The sequence below is a fragment of the Neomonachus schauinslandi genome, chromosome 15, assembly GCF_002201575.2.
Source record: "Neomonachus schauinslandi chromosome 15, ASM220157v2, whole genome shotgun sequence".
Lineage (NCBI taxonomy): Eukaryota > Metazoa > Chordata > Mammalia > Carnivora > Phocidae > Neomonachus > Neomonachus schauinslandi.
The window spans coordinates 41,282,174-41,307,910 of NC_058417.1; the positions used below are offsets into that span (position 1 = coordinate 41,282,174).

At 52.8% G+C, this 25,737-nt stretch overlaps 1 protein-coding gene and 1 pseudogene across 2 annotated transcripts; both read right to left on the reverse strand.

Moving 5' to 3' along the window:
* Positions 1-1,038: 1,038 nt before the first annotated feature.
* On the reverse strand, positions 1,039-23,867 carry MPP3 (MAGUK p55 scaffold protein 3). Of its 2 annotated transcripts, none has more exons than XM_021681645.1 (18): positions 23,828-23,867; positions 23,463-23,581; positions 23,125-23,202; positions 21,879-21,959; positions 21,500-21,637; positions 20,163-20,244; positions 18,913-18,998; positions 17,476-17,550; positions 14,337-14,533; positions 12,017-12,081; positions 10,663-10,683; positions 10,110-10,151; positions 8,224-8,388; positions 8,039-8,119; positions 5,584-5,677; positions 5,286-5,394; positions 3,346-3,468; positions 1,039-1,215 (listed from the first exon to the last, which is right to left on the reverse strand). In XM_021681645.1, exons 1-18 carry the CDS (start codon positions 23,850-23,852, stop codon positions 1,039-1,041), a joined length of 1,758 nt encoding a protein of 585 aa, XP_021537320.1. In that variant the 5' UTR covers positions 23,853-23,867. The 2 variants fall into 2 exon arrangements, with proteins under 2 accessions (XP_021537320.1, XP_044777552.1); XM_044921617.1 differs by having other exon boundaries at positions 21,879-21,992; positions 23,828-23,852.
* Positions 13,064-13,932, reverse strand: LOC110573256 (annotated as a pseudogene).
* Positions 23,868-25,737: the final 1,870 nt, after the last annotated feature.

Genomic DNA, 25,737 nt, shown 5'->3' on the forward strand with positions numbered 1-25,737 from the left:
GAATTTGTGCTTGGTCAGTGCAAAGAAGTCCTTAACCTTTTGCTAGAAAGACCTGAAGAATGTGATCCTGGCAGATGGACGTATCAGGTTAGTGAGCTAGAAAGTTGCAAAGGTGGCTTTGTGTGAGAAGGCAAAATGAAAATTTTCTAAACGGGCAGCAAATCTTCCCCCTGGTACTTTGCCCTGAACCTGGCCCCCTCTTCTTCTCACAAGGGAAAGAGCTTGGCATGTGTAAGTAGCCTCTCTGCAGTCTCAGAAGTTACAGCCACACTGCATTTTATTGTAATTTCCGAGCTATGGTGAGAGGAGCGAGAGGGACAAGTGATGGAAGGGAACAAAGCAAAGCCAGGGCTCAAGGTTAGGAGTCTGAGGGGATTTAGAAAGGGGACAAGCAGCCTTACATTCCTCCAGAGTCCCTGAAAACACTACTGTATCATACAATAGCGCAGAAATTCACGATGATGGTGAAGTGTGCCTTAGTCTTCAAAAAAAAGTCTGCGTGTGCTCACTATTTAAGAAGGCAGAGAACCAAGTTTTCTGCCAAGCAAACACAATCGCAAAGGTTAAAACTAACATTTTAGTGCTTGAGGACAGGGGAGCTTCAGTTGCATGGAAAATCTCAGTGGGTAAGGACAACTCCATTTCCAACAAAGCTGAATAAATGAAGCATCGCTCCGTTTATAATCTCTGCAAATCGGTACTGTGTAAATTTCCCACCCCCACCCCCAAAAGACAGTGGCTACCTAACTTCGGTGCAAAGAATCAGGGTCGACTTGCCTGTGATACTTGAGTGAATGAAATATGCTATTTTGTGATACGCCCCCTTTCAATTCACGTTCTCTGCTCCAAAGGGGTGCAGTGAAAAACAACAGACAAAAACCCAATAACGGACGAGACTTCACACATATATTCTTGACAATGGAGTTTATGGAAAATTCTGCTCCTCTCCACAGTTGAGATTCCTTGACGGAGGCATGGGGGAGGCTGGACGAGGTGGTCTTCCAGGTCCCCTCCAACCCGGATGTTCTAGGATTATAGTTACCTGACCCAACTAATAGGCACCCAGTGAATGTCCTTGCTCAGCTTCTCCAAGAGCACTCTGAGCTGGCTGTGGGCACTCTGGAGGTCCTCCTTCACCAGCACGCTGTCCACCAGATGCCCGTAGTGCTGGTCTATGAAGGTGGCAGAGGCAGCCATCTCCTGCTGCTCCTCGTCCTGCAGGGAAAGGGGCAGCTGGGGAGCCACTGGGTTGTTCTCCCTCAAAATAAGAAACTTCCAGCCTTTTTCTCGGGCAGTGTTCTAATGTCTAATTTTGAGTGGGTGACTTGGGCCCATGAATAATAACCCATGGGGTACACAAGAACAGAATGTGGTGATAACACCCAATCACACGTCCGAAAATGTTGCCCGGAAGTAGACACAATCCTTGTTCGTCTTCTCAAAATATCTACTGTTAGATATTAGGACCTGTTAACCTCAGCCATGACACAGGCTTTGGGCGGATGCCAATTCTATTATCTGTATGTACATATAATATGTCAATATCACACTTCCGGGTGGAAGGTATTTCCAAGGAAGGGGTACCATTGTGTTGTGTGTCGATTTGGTTAAGTAATTACAGCAAAGAACTGCAAATACTATTAACTATAAGCAAAGCAAGCATTTCTGAAAACAATGAGGGGGAAAAGAAGGAGAATAAGTAACCCTAAGGCTCTCTGAATTCAGACTCCTAAATTCATCACGTAGAACTTAATTCTTCTTGCCATTTCCTCATGCCAGAGCCCAACACGAGCATCATAGCTAGAGTAGAGTTCTTTCTGAAAGCGCTGGGACAATCCTGACCAAACACCCCATTTCCCTGGGGTCCCCGACTTCCTTCATCAGACTGCTTTCCCGCCCCCTAACCCTGAGGGACAGGTAGCCCACGTCCCTCCTTTGCCCAGCCTGCGTAGGGTTTGTTTCTTCATTCAAAAACACCTTGAAAAAGCAGAACCTCGAGCCGGTAGTTGACTGATGGTTAGCCTGATTTGGGGGAAAAAGGCACGTGGCAGGTCACCTCTAAGTAACGTCGCAAAATGAAATTCGTCTCTGGCATTCACCCACTCCCTTTCTATCTCTAGCCAGGCCTCTGCCGCCTTCTCTCTTGTGCTTACAGAGACTCAGTGCTTTTAGAGCGTGGGGTGAGCTGCCCTCCCCCAAAGAGACCCACATTCCAAAATATTCCCTCCTCCTCCTCCTCCTCCTCCTCCTCTTCTCTCTGTTGCCCATCAGCCCCAGATCCCGACTTTAGTGAGAGCACCTGCAGCATCTGAAGATAGGTTCTAAAGGACTCGGAAAGAGTTGGGCATGCTGCCACAAAGACGGTAGAGACTGAAGAGAAGGCTGAGGTCATTTCTTCTCCTTACTTTCTCCCAGGAGGAGAAAAAGTAGATGACATCAGGAGAAGCGTCCTAAATCCATACTCTCTCTCGCAGGGCTCCTCTCATACTCAAAAGCACTCTGCAGTGTCTGATGCTGCCCCTGGATCTTCAATCCCACCTCCCCTGTCCCCTGCTTCTGGAGTTTCCCCTCCTCCAGGCACCCTCATTGTTCAGCTTGGAAGCATATAGCTATTTAAGGAACTACAGAAGGAACATTTTCGCCACTAAGTACCTCAATCTTTCTAATATTTGCATCTTGAAGGAACTCAAGTAAATCTCTCATGGAGTAAAAAGTATGGCATTTGTTTTGTAGCCCAAAATCCCCTGAACCAGGGGAGCCTGGGTGGCTCAGTGGGTTAAGCGTCCAACTCTTGATCTCAGCTCAGGTCTTGATCTCAGGGTCGTTGAGTTCAAGCCCCCTGTTGGAGCCTACTTAAAAAAAGGGGGGGGGTAGGGAGATCTCCAGAACCCTTTTCCTGGCCTATAAAGGTGGAATTCAACCCCCTGTGCTTCAGGGAGAGAGTCACGGTCCTGAACAACCCATAGGAAAGACTCCCGCCATGCTGTCTATTGCCCCATGTTTGATCCACTTGCTGGATCCGAAGTTGGTGTTTCAATTAAAAACGACTTGGGTTTGGCCTGGGAATTGAACAGGTTAGTGTGATCAAGTCTTTGACAGATGTCCCTTATTTTCTGGGAGGATCCTTCTGTGAAGGAGTGAAGGGTGGGGAGCCCAGGCAGAGCCATCCCTGTCTGAAGCGGGAGGAACTTTCAGCTGCCCCACCTTGGGCTTTCCGGTCACCTGACCATCTAAGTCTGGCCAATAGGCAAATGGAAAGACAGCTCCGTGCAGAAAGTACATGCACCCTTACACAGTTGTAACAGGCCCTTTTAGGCCTTCAGAAATTATCAATTTTAAACTTACAAGTGGGGCTGCTGTGTCCTCACAGGCTGGGGACATGGGCGGCATCTTCCTCTTTTCCTGAATCGCAGGCTTTACAAATATAACGTAGGGCTTGAACTCTGAGGTCCTCAGTTGTTGCAGTGCCTGAGAAAGTTCAAAAACAGGACACATTTTATTATGAAACACTTTTTGAATGCTCCATAACAGTGTGCTTTATCATATAACCTCAGTGGCAAAGGTCCTGATCACATGGTCCTATGACAATGGACTTCAACTGGGCAGACCAGCTGCTCATTTTCCCATCCTCCACTTTGACACTGGACTTGGCTGGGCCCCAAAGGCCCACTTGCTGAGAATGAACGTTCCAAAGCCCTGGTTCCAAGTGTTGCCATCTCTCTCAGCTCTGACCCCACAAGCTCTAATTAACCTTCTCATGCCCTTCTCCACCTGCCCGGTCTGATAGAAGATTCAATGTGCATCTCTTAGTCAAACGTCGTCAATTTGGACCACACTAATTCAAAATATGTGTTATCACACAGGCCTCCTTATGATATTCAGAGAAGAAAAGATTTGCTAAGCAAATGAAGAAGCTAAGAAATCATTTGAAACAAATTGTAAAGACATTAGAAGGTTTTCAATATGCAAATCATCCTCTTCATTAGCACCTATGACCGATAACGTAAGGGCCTCATTTGGAACACTGTATTAAACTGTTACATATACAATCTGCACCCCCCGCCCCAAATCAATAAAATCACTTTTCAAATAAAATTTTGCAATTTAGACTTTTAATTTTGATGACCAACCCCCAGCAAGTCCAAATGAGAGAGGGTTTTCCTTCATAGACATAATGTGCTTTTTGGAATCTGTCTCAAGCCGACTTCTGTTAAATAAAGTCTACACCTGGGGCGCCTGAGTGGCTCAGTCGTTAAGCGTCTGCCTTCGGCTCAGGTCATGATCCCGGAGTCCTGGGATTGAGCCCCGCATTGGGCTCCCTGCTCCGCGGGAAGCCTGCTTCTCCCTCTCCCACTCCCCCTGCTTGTGTTCCCTCTCTGGCTGTCTTTCTCTCTGTCAAATAAATAAATCTTTAAAAAAATAAAAAATAAAAAAAAATAAAGTCTACACCTTATAGCATAAAATCAGAGCTCCATTTCTATAGAGGAAAAAAAAACCCGGATTGAGCTCAAAGCTTAGAAGATTTGTCAAAGACGAGGTTAAGAAGATGCCTGAGCCCCCGCCAAACACACAGCAGGCAGGGTGTGGATTTGACGCCCTTCACAGGGTCACTGTCTCCTTCCCTTTTCTCTTTCCAACTGCTCTCCGGGTGGCCTCTCTCGGTGATGCCCTGAGCCACTGACTTGACTGACTTGACCTGTCGTGGGGGCGCGGGGGCGGTGTCCTGATACGGGGAGCTGGGCCCCAGCATCCACCTGCGCAGTGGCATCTAATTCTCGGTCCTGTTACTGCTGACCAGCAGCGCCCGCCCACTGCCTGATGCCCACCATGCAGAGGCTATGATCCCAGGTCTGCAGGCCACCACGGGGCCTGGGAGCACCCTACAGTGAATGCCATTTTGTGTATACATGTGCACATTTCGGGCTACAGAGCTTTCCTTAGATTCTCAAAGGCAGACTTAAGGAAATTTTAACATCCAGTCCTCTGGACTAAAAAAGCCTTAGACTGGGGTCAAATGTTTTGGAAAATATACAGTCCCCTCATTTATTATTATTTTTTTGTTATCATTTTTTTTTTATTTTGAGAGAGAGAGCAAAGGGAGAGAATCTCAAGCAGACTCCCTGCTGAGCACAGAGCCAGATGCGGGGCTCAATCCCAGGCCCCTGAGATCATTATCTGAGCTGAAATCAAGAGTCAGACACTCAACCAACTGAGCCCCCCAGGCGCCCCTCCCCTCATTTATATATTCTGCCAACAGAAAACGCCCAACTGGCTCAGAAACTCACGTCTGGCTCCACGTCCACCAAACACACTTTGTTTTTGGCCATCACCGCCTGGATGGCGTCCAGGCTGGTTCCATAGAGATTTTCCTTATATTCACCATGCTCCAGGAACCTAAAACACCACCAACAGGGAACGGGCCCTTAGTTCCTGAGTTTGCCTAAATTAGCAGGGCAAGATAGATGGACTTTCCACCGTAACTCCTCTCCCGCATCCCCCATCCTTCCCGAAAGCCCTCCCACAAGGTCAGGGGGAACACCAGACGGGTGCACCGAGGGCCAGCTGGGCCGCCACGCCACGTACTTGTTGTGATGTAAGTCGGCCTCGAATGCTTGCTTAGAGACGAAGTGATATTCCACCCCCTCCTTCTCATGGCTCTTTCGGGGCCTAGTGGTATCTTTGAAAGAAAGGAAAAGGGAAACTGGGCAAAAAGATGTCCCCTCACAGTGCACGAGAACAACAGCGAGCCTGGGCCATTCTTCCCCTCCGGAGCTCATCGCTGCTCAGTGGATGAACCCACCATTCCCATTCCTCAGTGTCCCTGCGGGGCAGGCACCCTCCTCAATGTGGGAAAGGAGGCCTCCCCCTTTGCAGGGGAGGAAAACTGAGGTGCAGGGAGGTCAAGCCCAAGCCAGGGTGTGAGCTCCGTCCCATGCCAAGCGTTTGCCCTCAGGGGCCCCACTAGACAGCCTGGCTGAGGTGGTGTGGCTTGTAAAGAATCGCTGAAGGGATCCCTAGTCCTAACCGTTGATTTCCTCCTTGTTTTCTTTTCTGCGAGCCAGGGGGCCCCAGATACAGACGGCCCTGCTGTAGGCTTTTAATTTCTTACTTGGTTATTTCTCATTTTGAGAAAAGAGACATGAAGACAGACAGTCTGTGACGGACTAGATGGTTTCAGCAAAGCTGGCTCTCACATAAATAACTGCAAAACATACAGCGTTTCTCCACTGATTTCTGTGATAGAACTGAGGTGCGCACTTTGGGGGAAAATCAGGTCCTTCACAGAACGAGAGCACGCGTGGAGGAACACACTGCTCTTTTCCAGAGCATTCCAAAAGAAAAGGGCCTTGAAGGGGGTCTTGAAGGACAGTATTATCATGCCCTTGGGGACCACACAAGGATGCTCTGTGCTCTCTATGTGTCATCCCTGTCCCACCTTGGGCAGGGCTGCTAGGTCACTTTTCTGACCGTGTCATTCGCTTGTTTAAAAACTTCTTATTCGCCACCGATAACATCCTAAAGACCTTTGACGAGTATCTCCTCCCACATCATCCACACTAGCCTCCCCAGTCCCTAATGCTGCTACCCTGGGTCACACCTCCATCCTTTTCCACAAACTGTTCCCTCTGTATAGAGAACTATTCCTTTCTTCTCTGCCTGGAAAACTCCTATTTATGCTTCAAAACCCAGGATAAAAGTCACCGCCTCTCTGAAGTAGGAAGCCTTGGGAAGTCTGCCTTGACTCTTTCAGTTCCTAAGAGCAAAGGGGGGGGAAGTCACCTATCTGTGGGGTGCCTGAAGCAGGTAGGCCTGGCCATCCATGCACCCCTGTCTTGGGGGATAGATCTGGGGGTTTCTGAAGGACCCATGTGTGAGCAGCCTCCACATGTCCTGTTTCAGTCCACCCTGGAAGGCAGTGGCCCTCGGAAGCCTACCTACCAGGTCCATCAGAGGTATGCCACTAGAATGGCTTCCTGAACCCTGCCGCCTCCCTCCAATCCCTGCCACTTCAGGTAGGGCTCCGAAAGACAATTCTGACAACCCACACACTGGGTTATGGGCCCCGAGGTCCAGGGGAGAGGCGTCCGGCAAAAGAAAGGATTGGTAGCTGCCCTTAGAACATTCTGGAAAAGTCTCATTACTGCCACCACAGCCTTCCCTCCCGGTGACCCCGAGTGCCCACACTGCATCCCGCTGAGGTCAGAAGAACAGAGGGTCCCAGAAAGGGAAGGGACAGCCAAGGACAGGAGCGGTAGGCGACAGGGGAGAGGCCCTTTGTGTGGCCTCATTAAGGCCTGGGTTTGAATCTTGGCCCCACTACTTACCAACTGTGTGACACTGGGCAAGTTACTTAACCTTTCTGAGCCCCAGTGTCTTCCTCTGTGTACAGGATGGTGATCATCCTTCTCCTCAAGGGTACTGGGAGGGCTGCCCGAGCTACTGCACATAAAAGGTCCTAGACCCTTCATTCCCCTCTTCCGCATCACATCCAGAACCAGGGCCTCCTGCCTCCTTGGTCTCAGCATCCACAGCTGCTCCTAGCCTCAGGAACTGGCAGGGGTGTGAGCACCTTGGAGGGCGCCCAGCCACTCTGATGGGCTGGAAGCCAGCTACAAGGGAGTGCCCGAGCAGTATCATAACTCACCAGGCTCCCAACTTCTCTGCCCTGCTCTCTTACCCAAGCAGAGGGCGGGGGCCATCGGAGTCAGAGTCACTGTGAAGAGGAAGCTGGAATGCCCCCTTGGTGCTGATAGCCCCTTGGTGTCATCCTGAGGTTGCTACTTTGCCTGCAATGTCCTTTAGACTCATCTCCCACCCCAGGAAGGAACGGGGCAAGTGGTCCTCCAGCTTCTGCCTCAGAGGGTCCTAGTGGACCTAGGTCCTAGTGCCTAGGTCCCATGATCTGCCCATAGCAGGCAGCGCCCATTGGTCCCTCAGACCCAAAGTAAGGATTAGATGGATATGGGGAGTCAAGTCCCTATGAACTATTATCCATGCTCACACACGCACACACAAAGCCCTGTGTGCGCCTTCTTACATGGAACAGCAACGCCAAAGTGCTGTGGGTTCTCTGCCACCACCTTCTGCTTCAGCTCATGCAGTCGGGCTCCCAGGGATCCTGGGAAACAAAAGGCAGGCTGACCAGGGTCCCTGATGAGCTCCCTCCCCCCCCAGTCCAGGAGGAAGCCAGCCCACTCCCTGGAAATGCAGGACCTCACCTACCAATCAGAACCACCAGGCGGGGCCGTTCACCAGGCTGATGCTGGTACCTGGTTACCTCCTCATAGGTCAGCAGCTCTGGAGCCTCGGCTCCTACAGACCCCTTTCCTTCTTGGGGACTTCCCGGTCTTTCTCTTCGGCCCAGCCGGAAGCTTCTCCGAAGACCAGCTTTGTGGGAAGGGCAGGGAGAACTGTGGCATTTGTCCCAGAATCTCCCAGGAAAGACTTTCTCTACCTGGCCAGACCTAGAAGGGGGGCTGAGTCCCACTGAACCTCTCCCAACTACCTCCTGTTATAGGAAGAGGCTGATCAGGATGCACAGTACAATGAAGAAAAGGTGACCATCTGGCCTCCAAAAATAGGGTTCAAGGTCACTGTTTTATTTAAAATGTTTATTTTTAGAGAGCACAGGGGGAGGAGCAGAGGGAGAGAGAGTCTTAAGCAGATTCCACGCTGAACGCGGAGCCTGGCACGGGGCTCGATCCCACGACCCCGAGATCATGACCTGAGCCGAAACCAAGAGTTGGACGCTCAACTGACTGAGCCACCCAGGCGCCCCAGTCACTGTTTTATTTAGCACATGGCTGATCTTGGGAGAATCATCACCTCTCTGAGCCTCGATTTCCTTATCTATGAAGCGGGAATACAAATCTACAAGTGCAATGTGTGGTCCTGGGTTGGATCCTGGATCAGGGAAAATGCTCTACAGGACATTACTGGGGCAACTGGCCAAATTTTAAAATGAACAGTGTAGGGGCGCCCAGGGTGGCTCAGATGGTTAAGCATCTGCCTTCGGCTCAGGTCACGATCCCAGGGTCCTGGGATCAAGTCCCGCATCGGGCTCCCTGCTAGGCGGGGAGCCTGCTTCTCCCTCTGCTGCTGCCTCTATCTCTCTCTCTGACTCTCATGAATAAATAAATAAAACACTTAAAATAAAATAAAATAAAATAAAATGAACAGTGTATTAGATGATAGAACTGTATACATGGTGGGCGCCTGGGTGGCTCAGTTGGTTAAGCGACTGCCTTCGGCTCAGGTCATGATCCTGGAGTCCCGGGATCGAGTCCCGCATCGGGCTCCCTGCTCGGCGAGGAGCCTGCTTCTCTCTCTGACCCTCCCCCCTCTCATGTACTCTCTCTCATTCTCGCTCTCTCAAATAAATAAATAAAATCTTTAAAAAAAAAAAAAAGAACTGTATACATGTTAAATTCCCAGAATTTCAATAATTCCCCTGGGTTCTGTAAGAGAATGTCCCCGTCTTTAAGGAATACATATTGAGGCATTTAGGGGTGAAGGGACGTGATGTCTACAACCGAGTCACAGGACTCAGGAAGAAACTGTGTATGTGTGAGAAAGGGGATGACAAAGCAAATACGGCAAAGTGTCATCTGGTGAATCTGAGTACCTGGTACGATTCTTGCACCTTTTCGGTAAGTTTGAAATTACTTCCAGATGAAAGGTAAAAAAAATCTATGCCGGTCTCTAAGGCCTTTGAAAAGACTAAGCAAAATAAAAGCAGCAAAGGGCCTTTGGAGGCTGGTAAAAGGCTCCATCACTGTGTGGTGGCGGCACACACATGGCCTGGACCGTGGCCAAGACCGTGATGATAACAGATCGGTGTTAATGGAGCGGTCCGCATCCCTTCCCTGCCAGGGCTCTGCTCCCCGGGGCTGGGTGGAAGTTAGGGAGGGACCCCAAAGCCTGGGCAGGTCAGTCCCTCCCCTGGCTGACAGAGATGAAGGGGAATGTGGGTCCCCCAGGCTCGGCTGCTCTTGAAGCATTGCTGGGGCTCAGGTCACTCTGACCTTGTCTTCCCCTGGTCTAAGAGCCCACGGTTGGCTGTGCGTGGGAAGGGCAGGGGGTGCTGGGGGGCGAGGCCCGATACTCACCCACATAGTGCCCTTTGAAGTACCCCTCACAGTCACAGGTCTCTGGGAACCAAACAGAGAGAGGGCAGCCAGTGAGCCATGCTGGACACATACTCTGACCCAAAGGGACCCGGCTCCTGGGTGGCCAGGAGGAGCCCATTGGAATGATGTCTCGCGGGGGCTCAGGAGAGATGCCATGTCCTGGCTCCCCAGGAAACCAAGTCCTTCTGTTTCACTCAATTCTCCATGCTTAGGCCCCGAACAGACTTTGCAGGCCGTGGCAGGGGTTCTGGGCCAGCAGGCCCCTCTGGGTTAGGATCGCCATCAGTAGAAGGAGGGGAGATTCACTCGCCCTGCCCCACCTTCCCGTCTCCTGCCTCCCGCCCAGCTGGTGGCACAGTTAGCCCAGCCAGAGTCCAGGGAAGGTGGGGCACTATGTGCCAGGTGGGCAGGGAGGAGCTCTGTCCCCAGCGGCTCTTCACACCTCAGGGCACAGGGGGAGGAAAAGAAGCCCCTCCAGCTCCAGACAGTCTACATTCTTGTCCGGGTGCACAGGGGATAAATACCAGCCTACCTTTGTCACAAGGCTGATCATCTGCGGTTTGCACAAAAGACAGATGGAAGAGCGTTAGTGGACGGGAACCAGGAGGCCCTGCGGCTGAGAGGCAGCTGGTGGCCTCGTGTGCGTAAGGAGCCCTCCATCTGTCCCCTCTCTCTTTCCTCCAACAAACCTGTGATCCGAGCTGCGGTGCATTATTAAACCGAGCCTAACTCTAATAATTAGTCTCCCTGTGTGTGTCTCATGAGCGGCCCGGAGCAAGCCCGCTCAGCACCGGCGTGAGCAGCCCCAAAGCCAATTTACTCAGCAGCCCTTCTGACTTGAGAGCAAGTCTGGAAGAGCGGCCGTGGGCAGTGGCCCCAAGCCAGGGAGCAGCTCACCCCAGGATGCCTGCAGTGGGGCCGGACCTGCTCTCTCTCTTCCGGGGTTTGAGACGGGCCTGGGCAAAGGCAGGTGCCAGACGGCGGAGCGGAGCAGAGCAGGGCTGCCAGCCGGCTGTACTCCGGCCACCGGACACCCCTCTGGGCCCCTCACTTGGTTCCGAGCCCCCCTGAGCCAGAGAAGCCATATCATGGGGCAGCTTCGTCTCTATACAGAGCTCTAACCTGGAGGCCGTGGGCACAGGCCCTCTGAAAACCTGACCCCAGCCCCGCTCCCTTGACCTCATGACCCTCCATTTTCCCACGTTGGAAAAGAGGATGTCCTGACTCCACTCCTTCACATTGTGATGATTAAAAGGCAAGGTGACAGGTGAGAATGTCTTCTGAAGGCAGGGGCTGCACAGGGGAGGGGTGCCAGATAAAATAGAGGACACCCAGTTAAATCTGCATTTCAGATACACAACAAATAATTCCTTAGTATAAGTATGTCCCAAATATTGCATGAGCTATACTTACACTAGAAACCCATTCATTATTGATCTGAAATTCAAATTTAACTGGGCATCCTTTATTTTTATTTGCCAAATTTGACAGCTAACACAGGGTCACGTGCAGCCTTCTCCACTCCCGTCCAGCATCAGTGGTTCTGAAACTATCAGGATCAGAGAGCACCTTGGTAGGGGACACTCTCCCAGACACACACACACGTTTGCACACAATTTTGGAAGAGGTGTTTAACATGCCCCCCGGTATCATCTATGGGTCCCAAATACAGTAGCTCCTCTCCAGAGAACAGCTCCCCCCTCCCCGACCTACCCCCATTTCCCCTCCTCATCCCTCTCCCCTTCCCCTCCTTCTTCTGGAGGCCCACCAGCTCAGACAGGACCCCTGGTGCCCTCTCCAGTCCAGCGCTTGCTTCTTCGGGGCACGAAGCCCCTGACTCCTAACCCCGGCCCCTCGCTGAAGGGCTTCCTTGCCCATCTACTCACAGGGGGGCTTCCTGAGGCTCTGGGGGCTCGGCAGGGTGCCGGTGGCTCTCCGGTAGCTCAGTCGCCTGCAGGGACACAAGGAGATGGGCAGGCCCATGAGCTCCGCCACAAAACCAGTCAGAGAGAACCTTCTGGAAAATTCAGGGAAACCAAAGCCTAGATAGCACAGGTGAGAGGTGACGCAGTCATTTACACTTTTGGAAATCTATCCTAAGAAAACCACTTGAAATGAGGCACAGTCTCACGTGCAAGGTGATCAGTGCGGTCTTGTGGCAGCCAGACGGTGCAGACAACTTAAAAGTACAGCCACAGGGAAGGAGTGAAGTCACTCAGAGACGCTCGGAGCACGCCCAGGTGAGGGGCAGCCCTCCCAGGATCTGACCTCGCAGAGCCCGCTGTCCTCCTCCCCCGAACCCGTCACATTTCTAGAAAGTGTTCGTCTGAACCACCTGTGACTTTCCTGCTACACTGTCAGTTCCTGGGGGGAGGGAGGGCAGAACCCAGACTCACTGCCCGTGAGTACATGGTCTGCTTTTTTTTTTCCCATGTAAACCTTTTGTTTTAATAAATAAGACCTATTCATGGCTTAGATTTTAAATCACATTTACAGATGAGGAACATTTCTAGCCCAAGCAGGTGAACAGTGAAGCTACTATTGCTGGTAGGAATGCATGCCCCCCATGCGTTTGAAGCCTAAAGAGCAGAAACTGAATGTCAGAGAACACCATACACATCACCCTCTAGTGGAGAACTGACAGCAGAAGACGAGAGGAAGAGCCGAGACTCAGGGAAGCTCCGGTAACCACCATCTGATACCCTCACCTTCATGCTACAGAAGCAAATGAAAGTTGTGCTACTTTTAGATAAGCTAAGAAGGAGGCTTCCTGATCAGAGTAAGTGAAACTTTCTCTCATTTTAACAATTAGGCCAAGGGCATTAGCTACAGAGAGGATCCACGGGTGAATACAGAATATTAGAACAGCGAAGAGGAAGCCACACAGATACCTTGTTTTTTCAAATATCAGAAAGTTCCACATGACAGCAGGAGAGCGGTGGATGAACTTCACCTCGCCCAAAGGTTTAGTCCAAAAACTTCCTGTTGGCATTTGCACCAAATAAGGCTCCCCGTACTTCTGGCATCATCTGGGCTATGAGATCCAGCCGGCTTTCTCGGGTATTGGAAACTTTTATTCTACGATCCCCATTATAGATCTCAACTCCACCAGCTATTTCCTCAGGCAGCTAGGCCTCCTGATCAATTTGGACATCAACGTCTTTTTTGGTGGCAATTTTGTGCCTAGGAATCGCTTTTTGCATTGCAGCCTTTACCAGAGGGAAATCCTGCTTCCTGCAACGAACAATCATTCGGGGCTCCAACAACTGGTACACACCCTGGAGGACCAGTCCATCCAGCAGCACTTGGTACCTGGTTGTATCTTTTACCACTTTGCTGAGTCTCTGTTTTGCTTCATTTAATAGGTCTGTAATAAGGTCATCTCTTGCTCTGAGGACTTTGAGTTTTGCTGGATTCATCAAATTAGACATCTGAATTTTCTTCTGCTGCTCAATCTGTTTTTCTTCTCGTAGTATTCCATAATCTTCAGTCTTTGGGTTTGCACAAGACGACCTTTCTCAATATTGAACTCTTCCCCTGCCTTCGCATCTATTTCCTCTGCTTTCTCATTGGCTTCTTGTTCAATAAAAGCCATCATATGCTTAATCTGCTTTTGCATGTCAGCATCGCTGAGGGCCACGGTGAAAGCTGTGCTAGGCCAGAGGCCCACTGGCTCTAGCTTAGGTTGGAAGGGGGCAGTGGAAGGAAGGGCACGGTCTCCTTTCTGATGAAATATTATATAGCTATTAAAAATCACACAGTAAAGACGAGGTAATAACGTGGGAAATGCTGAAGTTGCCATGTTAAAGGACACAGACCCCAAAAGCACAACTTCCAATTCTGTGTCTCTCCCGTAAAAAGCTCAGGAAGGATGTCCATCATGCCATCTCAGATAGTGGCGAGGCTTGGGGTAATTAGCTTTCCCTCGTCCTCCTCGTCTATATTTTTATATTTTATTTTTCAACTTTCTTTAAGTAGGTATTATACAACATACATGCATTTAGTGACAACATAGATTTCCGTGCATGTATTTAAATCTCAAACGGCCATCCCCGCTGGTTAGAGTGCAAGAAGACTGAACACAAGGGCGATGGGTACTTCCCTCCGCAACGACATACCGCGCGTCCCTCTGGCCAGGGCCCCGCCGTGTACCCACGCCTCTAAGCCACTCCAGAGCCACCCCCTGATAGCACAGCCCAGACCCACCTTTCCTGGAACTGCTTGGAGGGGATGAGGCCAGCTCGAAGGTTGGTGTCCCCTACTCGCTTGGCCTGCCACCACGTGGGATCGTCCTGGCTCACCACCTCCAGGACCTGCCTGCGCTGGAAGGGCAGGCCCGCCTCCTGGCAGGGGATGGCCCGGTCCTCCCTCGGATTGTAGTGGAAGAGCGCCCGCATGAACACCTGAAGAGGGGGTGAGCACAGATGTGTCTCTGCCGCATTGAACGCCAGATGACACCTATCACTTGCCTTCAGGACGAGCAATCAGCCTCGAGGACAGAAAGCTAATCAGAAACACAGGGCACATGGTTTCCTCTCGTTCTGCAGCCGTTTTGAATATTACAGTCGGGAAATCCATCAAGGTTCAGAAAATTAAGAGATGGGCCCTCTATCTGAATTTCTCTTTCCAGCCTAAGTACTTCCCTATTTCCCCAGCCTGCAGTCCTTAAAGCAGCCTCTTAGCGTACACAAAGCAACAACCAGTCCTGGGAACCAGCAGGATAGTTTTGATATGCTAACTGCCCCTAATGAAGTCAGCAGCCATCTGTTAAATAAGTGATCTAGATGCTTTGATTAGAACACAAATATCAACAGCACAACTGTTACTACCTCCTCATCATCACTCTGCAGTGGGTGACTGACGTCCACATTTTTCTACAGCTCACCCTGCCTCATCTGCCACATACTCGGCCAACCCCCAACTCTCCCCTTTACCCTGAAGTCACCCCTCTAGAGATGATGGTGGGAAGATACAGCATTTTGTCACACTTTCTTGTTCTATAATTCAGTGGATGGATTTATTTTATTTATCTCTATTACCAGACCATCAGGGTCCAATTACTTTAACAACAAACAGAAAAGAAAAAAAAAAGAAAAAACAAAACAAAAGCCACAGGGCTTCCTTAGACAGATCCAAGTCATATTCCTTTATGTGTCCACCAGAAAAGATTCAGTTAGGGGCGCCTGGGTGGCTCAGTCGGTTAAGCGTCCGCCTTCAGCTCAGGTCATCATCCCAGGGTCCTGGGATCGAGCCCCACATTGAACTCCCTGCTCAGTGGGGAACCTCTTCTCCCTCTCCCTCTGCCTCTCCCCCTGATCGTGCCCTCTCTCTCTCTGTCAAATAAATAAATAAAAATCTTAAAAAAAGAAAAAATTCAGTTAGACAGGGTAAAAACTTTCTGGCCAGATATTATGAGGACAGATATCCTCATCCAGCTACAGATGTCAGGGTCCCAGGCACTCGGAAAAGAGTATAATCTTATATGGCCAGCCCAGATCAAGCTTCTGGATCAAGAAGAAATATTTAAGAAGGATGAGCTAAGGGACAGGTTACCCATTTTCTCCAGGGAAACCAAGTTTTCTCCCTGTATTAAGTTAGAACCTGCAAAAGCTGCCCATGAAGATCACATTAGCATATCCAAGAAAGAACTGCCTTCCATCAGATAAGAGTCTATATTATGCAAGCCCTGGGATTCAATCAAAGTGTGCAAATAAGGAACAGTCACACAAAGATGATGAGAGAACAAGAGAGGGCATTGCTTTGGTTTCAAATAAATTGGGATCTGAACTGCCTGGCAGCCAGGGCAGAAAGGAGAGAAAAGGCAGAACATACTTTTCCTCAGGAGATGGAAGGAAGTGTGCCCATTTTTCAAGAAAGGTGATTCCCAGTCCCTGGCTCTGGGCACGAAATGTGGGATAAGAAGGAACAAATTATAGCACTTGGCATAGAGTAGATGTTGATGAGTATTTTGGTGAATGGGGATCAATAATGGACAATGTCTTTAGTGTCAGACTTTTACAGCAAACGAAAACATCATCTTTGTGTGACTGTTCCTTATTTGCACACTTTGATTGAATCCCAGGGCTACCACCACCTCAGCTCGGGTCGGAATAATCTCTCACGGAGGCTTTTACAACAGCCTCCCTACCAGGTCTCCCTGCCTCCGGTCTCTACCCATTCGGCCCTCCCCCAACGTGGCAGCCTGGGAGCTCCCACATCCCCCGGGGCCTCGCCATTTCAGTACCCCGCCCCCCAGCCAGACTTCCAGCAGCCAGCCCTGGCGTCTCTCTGTCCAAGGGCTTTCTCTGGTCACCGCTCTACTCTAATGCAGCCAGCCGAGAATGCTGGGAATCCATCCCTGGATGCAGCCTGGCAGGAGTCGGTGCACAGATCTCCCAGCTCCCCTGGCTCTTGGGTGGGAAGACACGTGTCTACGCGGGATCCCCGAGTTCCCCAGCAGGATGACACAGTAGTAACTTGCTGGATGACACACGCTTTGTTGCACTCACTGCCTTCCTTTCCCCGGGGTGTTTCCCGGGGTCACCTCCAAATGAACTACTTGCGCTCAAATCCTCATCTCAGGGGTCGGCCTCTGAGACCCCCAAACCAGGCCGGGATTATGCCAACACCCTTAAGAAAGCATTCAAGGCCATTCCGAAGATAGCCTTAACCTACCTCCCAGCACAACCCCTACAGAGCCCGACCAGGGTGCTCTCTCTCACCGACCCCCAAAAGTACTCCTCTCCACACCTACTGAGCCTCTGTAGATGCAGACCTCTCTGTGTGAACTTCCCTCCCCCTCTTCTTCACCAGGGAAGTCCTACTCGCCTTCACCTGCCTCAAGCCTCACTTCCAGCACCTCTACTACCTGTCCCCTTCCGGGGCATCTGTAACTCTGCTCAGAATCTTTCTGAAACACTAGCACTAGTCTCAGAGCCATGAAAGATTTGCTCCCCGGCCTCCCTCTCTGAACTAGGAGTCCTCAAAGCCACCAACTGTCCCTGTCTCCAGCATCTGGCAGAGCGCCCAGCACAGAGGAGGTGCCCAAAAAAGGTAGGCTCACCAAAGAATTAAGCAAATGGCAGTTACTTAATTGGTCCCGAAACCAGCACATTTGGTAGTTTCTCCTCTTCAGGGCCCTAATTTTCTATTTCAATTAAAATAACCTTGTCTTTTATTAGTAAGCTACGTCAAATCCGGTTTAGAAAAAGGCAGGTACAAATAAATGAATCACAGTGTGACTGAATTACAGTTCTCTACTGAGCACACATTCCGAGGACCAGATGTGTGATCTCTTCCCGAACGACTGCTTCAAAGCCCTCCCCGGCCTCCGACCCCGCCATACCTTGCTGTCCTTTAAACGGTCCTCCTCCTGGGTGGCGGGGATGATTTTCAGGGTAATGGATCCCTGGGACTGCGCCTGAGAGGGGAAAGGTCGAAGCTTACCACCTCCCATGTCTAACCCTCGGTGAGTTCAAGTCTTCCTGCCCCCATCTGGAAACTCACATTCAGAAGGAAGTCAGGCGCACCCCCTCCCCTGTGGCCCACCCTCCAGGGGTAGCTCCCGTGAATTAACTAAAGCAAAACTCAAAACCCAGTATCTGCATTTTCATGGGACAAAGGGACACAAAACTCTACATGAGCACCAAGGACAGTGCACGCCCTGAGTTCCTCCTTTCCATCCCTCCTGACCTCTAGTGCTCCAAAGGCCACCCTTCTTTCTCTTCTCTCGGATTATTTTCATAACCAAGTTCAGTTTCATTTCCCTCCCTTTGCTTCCATCTTCCCCATCGGGCTCTCCAACCTCAGGCCACCCCTACCTTGCTGGGGCTTCCCCTTCCTTCTACCCTGACACAGACCCCGCATCCCCATGGCGGGAGGGGGACACGAGGCAGAATGCAGTCCACCCATGAGAGCACACCTCGCCCAACAGTCTCCCTGGCCCAGCACTGCCCTAGAACACAAGGAGCCCGGGGCCCGGAACCGGGGAAAGGGCAGTGGGGTCAGGAAGACCAAAGGAGCCTGCCTGCAACCAGGGCTCCCTACAGTGGGGGGTCCTCTCTCGTCAGATCAGCCCATTTCTGCCCCCTCCCGAACCATCGGAAATTAGCAAAGAGGGTCATGTCGGTGGGGAGAAGGATAAAGAAGACAAAACTGTGATTGGGGTTTTTGACAATTGCAGCTTGACTTGAACTTGCAGAACGGGCTCTGGAGGTTGTTTGCATCCCAGCACTTAAGACCCTAGAATCTCCTCACAGATGTGAAGTGCTGTATCCTTTCCAGGATGTTTACATCCTGATCATAACCACGCATTGAATGAGAAATGCTCCCTGTTCCTACTTTACAGGAAAGGAAAGTGGAACCCACGGTGACCTAACGGCTGGCCCAAGGCTGCCCGGCTGAAAACTAGTGGAGGCAGGATTCGAACCCAGGACCAGCTGACCCCAAAGCCCTTGCTCTTGGTCCTCCTTGTACTGCAGCTTCTTAGTCCATATTCCTCAGCCCTTCAGAAGAGGGGACCCTTTTGAGGGGATGTCGCAGAAGGGGCCTCAGGAAAGGGAGTGGGGCTATGCCGAAGAGGTCTGAGAGGCAGGTGGCCCGGGAGTGCCACTCTTCCTGTCTCCCACCCCGACCCTGGGCATGCCACAAGGCCACTTTGCCTGCAGCCTCCTCATGAACACAGAGACTGAGCCAGAATCCACCCTGGCTCCTGGAAGTGCCTTGCTTTGGTCTCCAAAGACCGGCCCCCCGTTTCCGCCCCCAGGACACATGCAGCACGGACCAGAATCTGGCTGATCTCGTCGGGGCGCTTATGCAGGACTGTGATCCCGTTCACTTCTCGGAGCTCATCTCCAACGTGGACCAGACCTAGGAGACACAGGGGCTGCCCATCAGCACAGGAAGGGGCCTCAGCCCCAGGGCACCACTGGCAGCCACCAGAGGAACCTGCCACACGCACGGCGGACTCAAGGTGTAAAGACAGTGGGCGGGCCTGGGGCTGGCTGAGTCCTACCGCGCATGGGGCGCCCCACTCAACATCGCAGCCTCAAAACCACCCAGGGAAACCCCCAGTTTACAAGCAGGCAGCTGAGACCCAGAGCAATTATGCGGCTTGCCCAAGACCACTCTGCTAAGAAATAATGGAGCCTGTGTTCAAACACACTTATTTTGACATCGAAAGCCTGGTTCTTCCCATTATAACCTCTGCTTCTTTAGAAATATCATTAACTCTTCACCTTCCTAGGTTAACAGACGTACTCTTAGAATGTCTTTCTCAAATCTTAAGAAAACTTAAAGGCACCAGGAAAGGTGACGTCAAGAGTATTAAGACACCTGTCCAGAGGCCTCGGTTCTAATGACAAGTGTCTCTGCACATGAGGCCCTAACTGCTAGCCAAACAGCAGCGGCGGCCAGAAGGTGGTTCGGCGTGCAGGATCTCGGGGCCCCCAACACCTGCTGCATCCGACTCTGCATTTAACAAGATGCTGGGGGTGGGGTCGGTGCTTGCTAATGTTTGAGAAGCTCTGGTCTCCACAAGAGTGATCCCCAGACTTCGGGGGTAACACCTCTCTACACCAGAAGGTTTGCCTCCCAACTGAGTAGTTGTTTCACACAACACTGATTCTCAACCTGTTTTCCACCCAAACAAATCTGGGGCGTGAACACCCTTCCCTCCATAAGAGCGACAACTGGGGTGGTGGGGAAGGGCGTCCCTGCTCTGCAGTCAGGAAACCCGCCCAGCCCACGCTGCGGGCTTAAGGACCCCGGTCCTCGGCGAGGCCAGCGCAGGAGCCCTTCTGATCAACCCCAATGTTCTCCGTGCCTGAGGTATTTTCAAACGGTTAAAATTTCTACCAGGCTTGGGAAGGAGAAGAGAATCCCAGCCCCGCTCCCAGAAAGCAAAGCACATCCCAAACAGGGGACCAGAGAGGAGAAGGAAAGGAGACTCTCGTGGCCACAAGGGGAAGGCTGGGGCGTGCTGTATCCTTTCCAGGCCATCACCTTCACCAGGCCAGCATGGACGCCACTCACCGCTCCGGTCGGCAGCGCCTCCTCGCATGATCCGGGCCACCACCACAGCCCCAGAGTGCTCATCCCGCCGGATGGTGGCACCCTGCATCGGAGACAGAGCAGGCAGGTTCCTAAGAGGCAGCCCCAAACCTCAGACCCCAAGGCTCTGGACCCCACAGAGCCTCCCCGTCTCTCCCTCTGTCACTGCAGAGGGCAGACCAGGGGCAGCCCTTTCCAGTGCTGAGGATGCAATGAAACCAGCATCTCATGTTAATACAGCACAGCAATTCCCACATTTCATTTCAGAGATGAGGGACAGGGGCTCAGAGAAGGTCAGCATCCCCGAGGTCGCCCAGCTGGGAAGGTGTAAAGGATTGTGGGACAACCAGTCCAGCGCATGTCTCTCACATCACAGCCCTTGTCTCTTGCAAAGACATTTAATAATAAGGAGAGAACGTGCCTGCAAATTCTCAACCTCTAATCAATCACGGGGTACTGGGCCTTCTGTGGTTGCCAAGGGGAACCAATTATGACCAGCCAGAGCTTCAGGACCAGACAACCCTGACCATGTCAATGGATGCCTGCCCCATTTTGCAGTGGGGGAAACAGAGGGGGCCGAGAGCTTCCCTTCCATTTGCAGAAGTGGTTTAGCTGAGTGCCCTTGGTGAAAGCTGAAAATCAAGAATGCCAGCTGTGCCATTCTCTGGGGCAAACACTAGACTCTCTGGACTTCCTCCACTTCCCCCCATCTAATAAACCACCCTGTCCCTTCGCTCTGTAAATCACTGCTGCACTAGGACCAGAATGATAACAATCTGTCAGCTGGGGAGAACGGCGGCTGCCCCTTGCTTCCTCAGTATTCAGAGCAGGATTTGGCAAACCTTTCTGTAAAGGGCCAAATGTAAATATTTTAGGCTTCACAGGCCACACCGTCTCCGTGGTAACCACACCACATTGCCGTTGCAACGTAGAAGCAGCCACAGACGATACGTAAATGAGCGGGCATGGCCACACGCCAGTAAAACTTTATTTAAAAAAACTGGCAGTGGGCTGGGTTTGGCCCTTGGACCATAGTTTGCCAACCTCTGATGCGGAGCACGTTGATCAGGGCTGCCTTGTACAGCTGCGCAGGTTGTTTACTGCACAAAGGAGCTTGGCCACGGTCAAGTGAGGCTGTGTCCACCCAGAGAAAGAGGTACCCTGCACACAAAGGTGTCATGGGGACCAGTGGTAGCCCTGACAAAGCTACTATCACTCACTCCGGGGACTTCGGGGCGGGGGGTCTCTTCCCAGGTTTCTGGGTGGGTGGGAGAGTGGTACATGGAGGGGGTGGGGAAAGAGAGGTGGGTGTCACATACCAGGGGTTCCTTGTTCTTTACCAGGCGGACAATCTTCACTGATTCTTCATCAAAATCCTCGTCAATGTTATCGGGCAGAGGGGGAAGAACGGGGTCGAAATTCTTTTGGGCAACTGTATCGTGTACCATGAGCATGGCCTGTCAGGAAAGCAAGAGAAGCGAAGGGCCAGCCCTAAAGCTACCAGAGGTCAGGGGGCCTTGGCTGGGCTGTGATTTGGGGGTCTCAGATTGCATACCAGAGAAACCACCACCCAGACACTGGTCCTGAGGACCCCCTCACTCAGAACTCTTCTTTCCTCAGCCTCTCAGCCGAGCGCTCCCCACGGCCCCCATCCCAGGGGACACAAGCTGTGTGGGCAGGCAGGGACTATGTGACTACCCTGAGGTGGGGGGTGGACAGCAGCTGGAGCAGCTCCCTCTCGTCGCTGTGCACGGAGGCGGCCTGCAGCTCTTCCATCACCTGTGGAGGAATGAGACAGAACGTCACACGAGGCTGTGGGTGCTTCGAGCCCGCTGGGAGTCTCCAGAGAAAACCCTGCTCCCTGAGCTTCAGACTCGAGGGTCCTCGCAGGAACTGTGACAGCATCTGAGAGTGCATGGGATCCTCAGCCACCCCAGGACTGATACTCTCAGGGAAATCACAGCCTGGATCAGAAGAGCCAGAGCAGCTCATGGAGGGTACTCCTAATGGGAGCTAACTTATTAAGCCCTTACTATGTGCTATTTGCTTTATGCGGACTTTCCCACCTAAATTTCACAGAGAACTCAACATAGCAGGTATTATTATTTTGCCATTTGACAGACGAGAATTACATAGGAGAGATTAAATATCTTGCCCTAGGTTGAAAAGCCAGGATTTTAACCTGGGCCTATGTGGCTCTATTATCTGTGCTCTCACCACTGTGCTATTTTATAGATGAAGAAACTCGGACTCAGAGCGATTGAATGACCTGTGGCAGGTCCCAGAGCTGGTAGGAGAAACAGTGCCGAGCCTGGGAGCCTGACAGCCTAACGTGCTCCTAATCACGTCACATAGGGGAGAAAGGAGGGAAGGTCTGCACCCATGCCTTGCCAGGCCATCTCCTGTGTTAGGTGAGTTTATTGAGGAGCTGGCCTTGACCATCAACTTCCTAAACCATGCAACATAGAGGGCAGGTCCACAAGAAGTTAGGAAGCATTCCTTAAAAAAATGGGAATCCTGAGCCAATAGGCAGGGACACACTGCAAGTCACCTGACCCCAGGACTTCACATTGGGCCTCTCCAAAGCACAGTACAAGGCGATTGTTTGACCTTCATATTGCCAGTCCTCAACAGTTTGGAACTGCTGATCTGATCCAAATGCTCTCATTTCACAGCGGGGGGAACAGACTTTCTCGGGAACACACAGTAAGTAGGCATCCTCATGTCCCTGTGTCCCTTGGCTCAGTCCAAGGCTCACAAGTTCCTTCCTGCCCATTAGGAGGCCCAAGGAGGAACAAGAGGAGAAGGGGAGGAGATGTCTCTTCACCTTTGGGCTCCGAGCCCCTATGTCCCCTATAGGCTAAGCAATGGTGACGGGCAAGATGAAGGGGCCCTACGGGGTCGGGAGTGGGGCTAACACCGTAAGGAAAAACCTGGGGCTTACATCCTCAGCAAGGGCCACAGCGCTGTGCAGAACGGGGGTTGGACTTTGCCTCTCGTAATAGCGAAGCTTCTCGTGAATCTGCAAAGACAGCCAATTTCAGGCTGGGGCCTCCCAAGTCAGCTGCCCAGGTGTACCCTGGGTACCCCACAGCCTGCCCACGACTGTGCGGATGGCTGCAGAGTGGGTCACCGATGGGTCAGCCCAAGAGAAAGCCATTCATAGTGGGCTAACGAAGACCTTCCCGGGGCAGGGGAATGCTTGAGATGAACTTCACGGGCCTCAGCCAGCTAGGAAAACCTCTAGAAACCCTCAGCAGATGGGATGAAATGGGGCTTTACCTTCATCAAGTAACCGAGGCTTTTTTCACTGAAAACATCCCTCAAGAAGCCCATCTCTTCCTTGTGGTTGGAGTCAGGTCTGAGCTGAGAAGTCAACAGTGCCAGGGTTTCATGCAAACCTGAGGAGAGGGTAAGACACACGAAGTTTGGCCAGTGCCATGGGTACTTCCTGCCCCTGTGGGACTCCAAGTGGACCCTGCCGTGTGGACATTCTCTCCCCAGGCTCTCATCCCCAGGGTTTTCGGGCAGGGCAGCTCCTGTGAGCTAATGTAGGCAGCATCCTGCTTCCTCCCAGCCTGGGGCTGCTGGGGCAGGCTCTTTTTCTCCAGGGCTTCCGGCAGGCCCAGCCCAGGAAAGGCACTCACCGGAGTCCTCAGACAGCACGGGCATGTCTCTGCTGCTCAGCTCCCGACCTCTGCCTGCGGATTCTGGGAGGAGGAGGAGGGTGAGTGGTGTCGCTCCATCAAGCATATTCATTCAACAAACAGTGCTTACACACCTGCTGTGTCTGTCCATGACCAATTTGGGGACAGAGGGGATGGTAACGAATAACTCTCTGCTTGTTTGTTTGTTTGTTTGTTTTCCAGAGAGCAAAGAAAGAAAACTAAGATTTGCTAGTACCCTGGATGTGCCAAGCATTCTGCTGGCTGGTTTCATATGACACTTTTCTTAATGTGCACAAAGCCCTGGGGAATGGGTACTAATATCCCCATTTTACTGGTGAAGAAACAGAGGCTCAGGGGAGTTCAGTAGCTTGCAGGTCAGAATCTCTACTGTGGTGGCCTTTCCGGGCTGGTCCGGAAAGGTAGGATGTGGCCCCTGCTCACGGTGGGTGCTCTGCTCTGCAGCATCCCCTGTGCCCTGTTACCTTCCGAGAGGCCCTGCGCAGGTCCCTTGTCCTTCACAAGTCCCTTGTTCACCTTCAAGTCCCTGGTCACACCTGTCTGGGGCGTAGCTTGTAAGCTCCCTCCTCCCCCACCACCCCCAAGTCCCAAACTGAAGGGAGCATCCCCTAGAAGGGAGTGTGGAGAGGAGGTGGAGAAATGAGAGTCGGGTCTCCACTATGCAGGACCGGGCAGCCCTAGCTAGCTCAGGAGCCCCCCCCCGCCCACCGCCCCAACGTGCTCTGCAGCACGTGGACCTCAAAAAGTCCTCCTTCGGAAGGGGACAAGGAGAGTAATGACTGATTCATTCCGCAAACATGGAGCCAGCCCCAGTGCGCGGAGCACCGGGAACACCAAGATGCAAAAGAATGGTACTGGGCTCTCTCCAGCCACTGCGCCGCCCTCCGCCACACTCACGCCCTGGCTCCTTCTAGCTGTGCCCCCACTCCCCGAGGCGGCCAAGCCAGACTCCAGCTCGCTTTCGGAAGGAACCTGTGGGACGAACAAGGCGCGCAGCTGGCCGAAGGGAAGGCGAGCCCCGGGGGCCGCTCGCCGGCGGTCCCGAGGATGCCGGGCGGCGGGAAAGGCGCCGGGCGCACGGGGGGCGGGGTGGGGGGGGCGAGCGCGGGGAGGAAGGCCGGGCGCCGAGGGGCGGGGACTCAGCGCCCCCTCCCCCCAGCCGGGGGGCTCGGGGAGCCGTGAGGCAGCCGCGCGCACGAGGGGCGGGGCTCGGCGCCTCCTCCCCGCCCCCGCCGCGCCCCTCCCGCCGCAGCCGGGCTACCGGGCCGCTTCCCCGCGGGGCTTCCTACCTGGGCGCGCCGGGATCTCCGCTCCGCCGCCGGGAGCCGCGCGGGTGCCCGGAGCCTCGGCCGCTGCTGGCTCCGCCTCCCCGGCCCCTCCCTGCCGCGGCCGCGCGGGGCGGGGGTGGCGGAGCCGGAGCGGGCGGGGCGCGGGAGGAGGCGGGGGGAGGAGCGCGGGGAGCCTGGGCGTCCGGCCCCGCCAGTCCTCTGCGGACCCGGGCTCCGCTCTCGGGCCTCCTATGCCCCCGCCCCGGCGTCCACCCACCGAGCCCCGAGCAGCCCCCGCCTGTGTCCTTCTGGGCGGCACACGGCCAGCCTCCCCTTCTGCCCCCCGCCGCCCGCACATCCCCCACCCCCCGCGAGTTGAGGGCTGGACGTTTGCCTCACGTATTATTCAAAATCGCAAACATTTATGGAGTGCTCTCCAAGTACCAGGCACTGTGCGGGGGGCCGGGGCTTCAAAGACCACCGAGACAGACAACCTGGATCTGAGGAACTCCCGTGCCGGACGGGGCACCGGTCAGACGCGAGGGCAAGTGGCTGTAACAATGCAGCGTGCTGGGGAAGATTTATCGGCGCACTGTGCCCTGG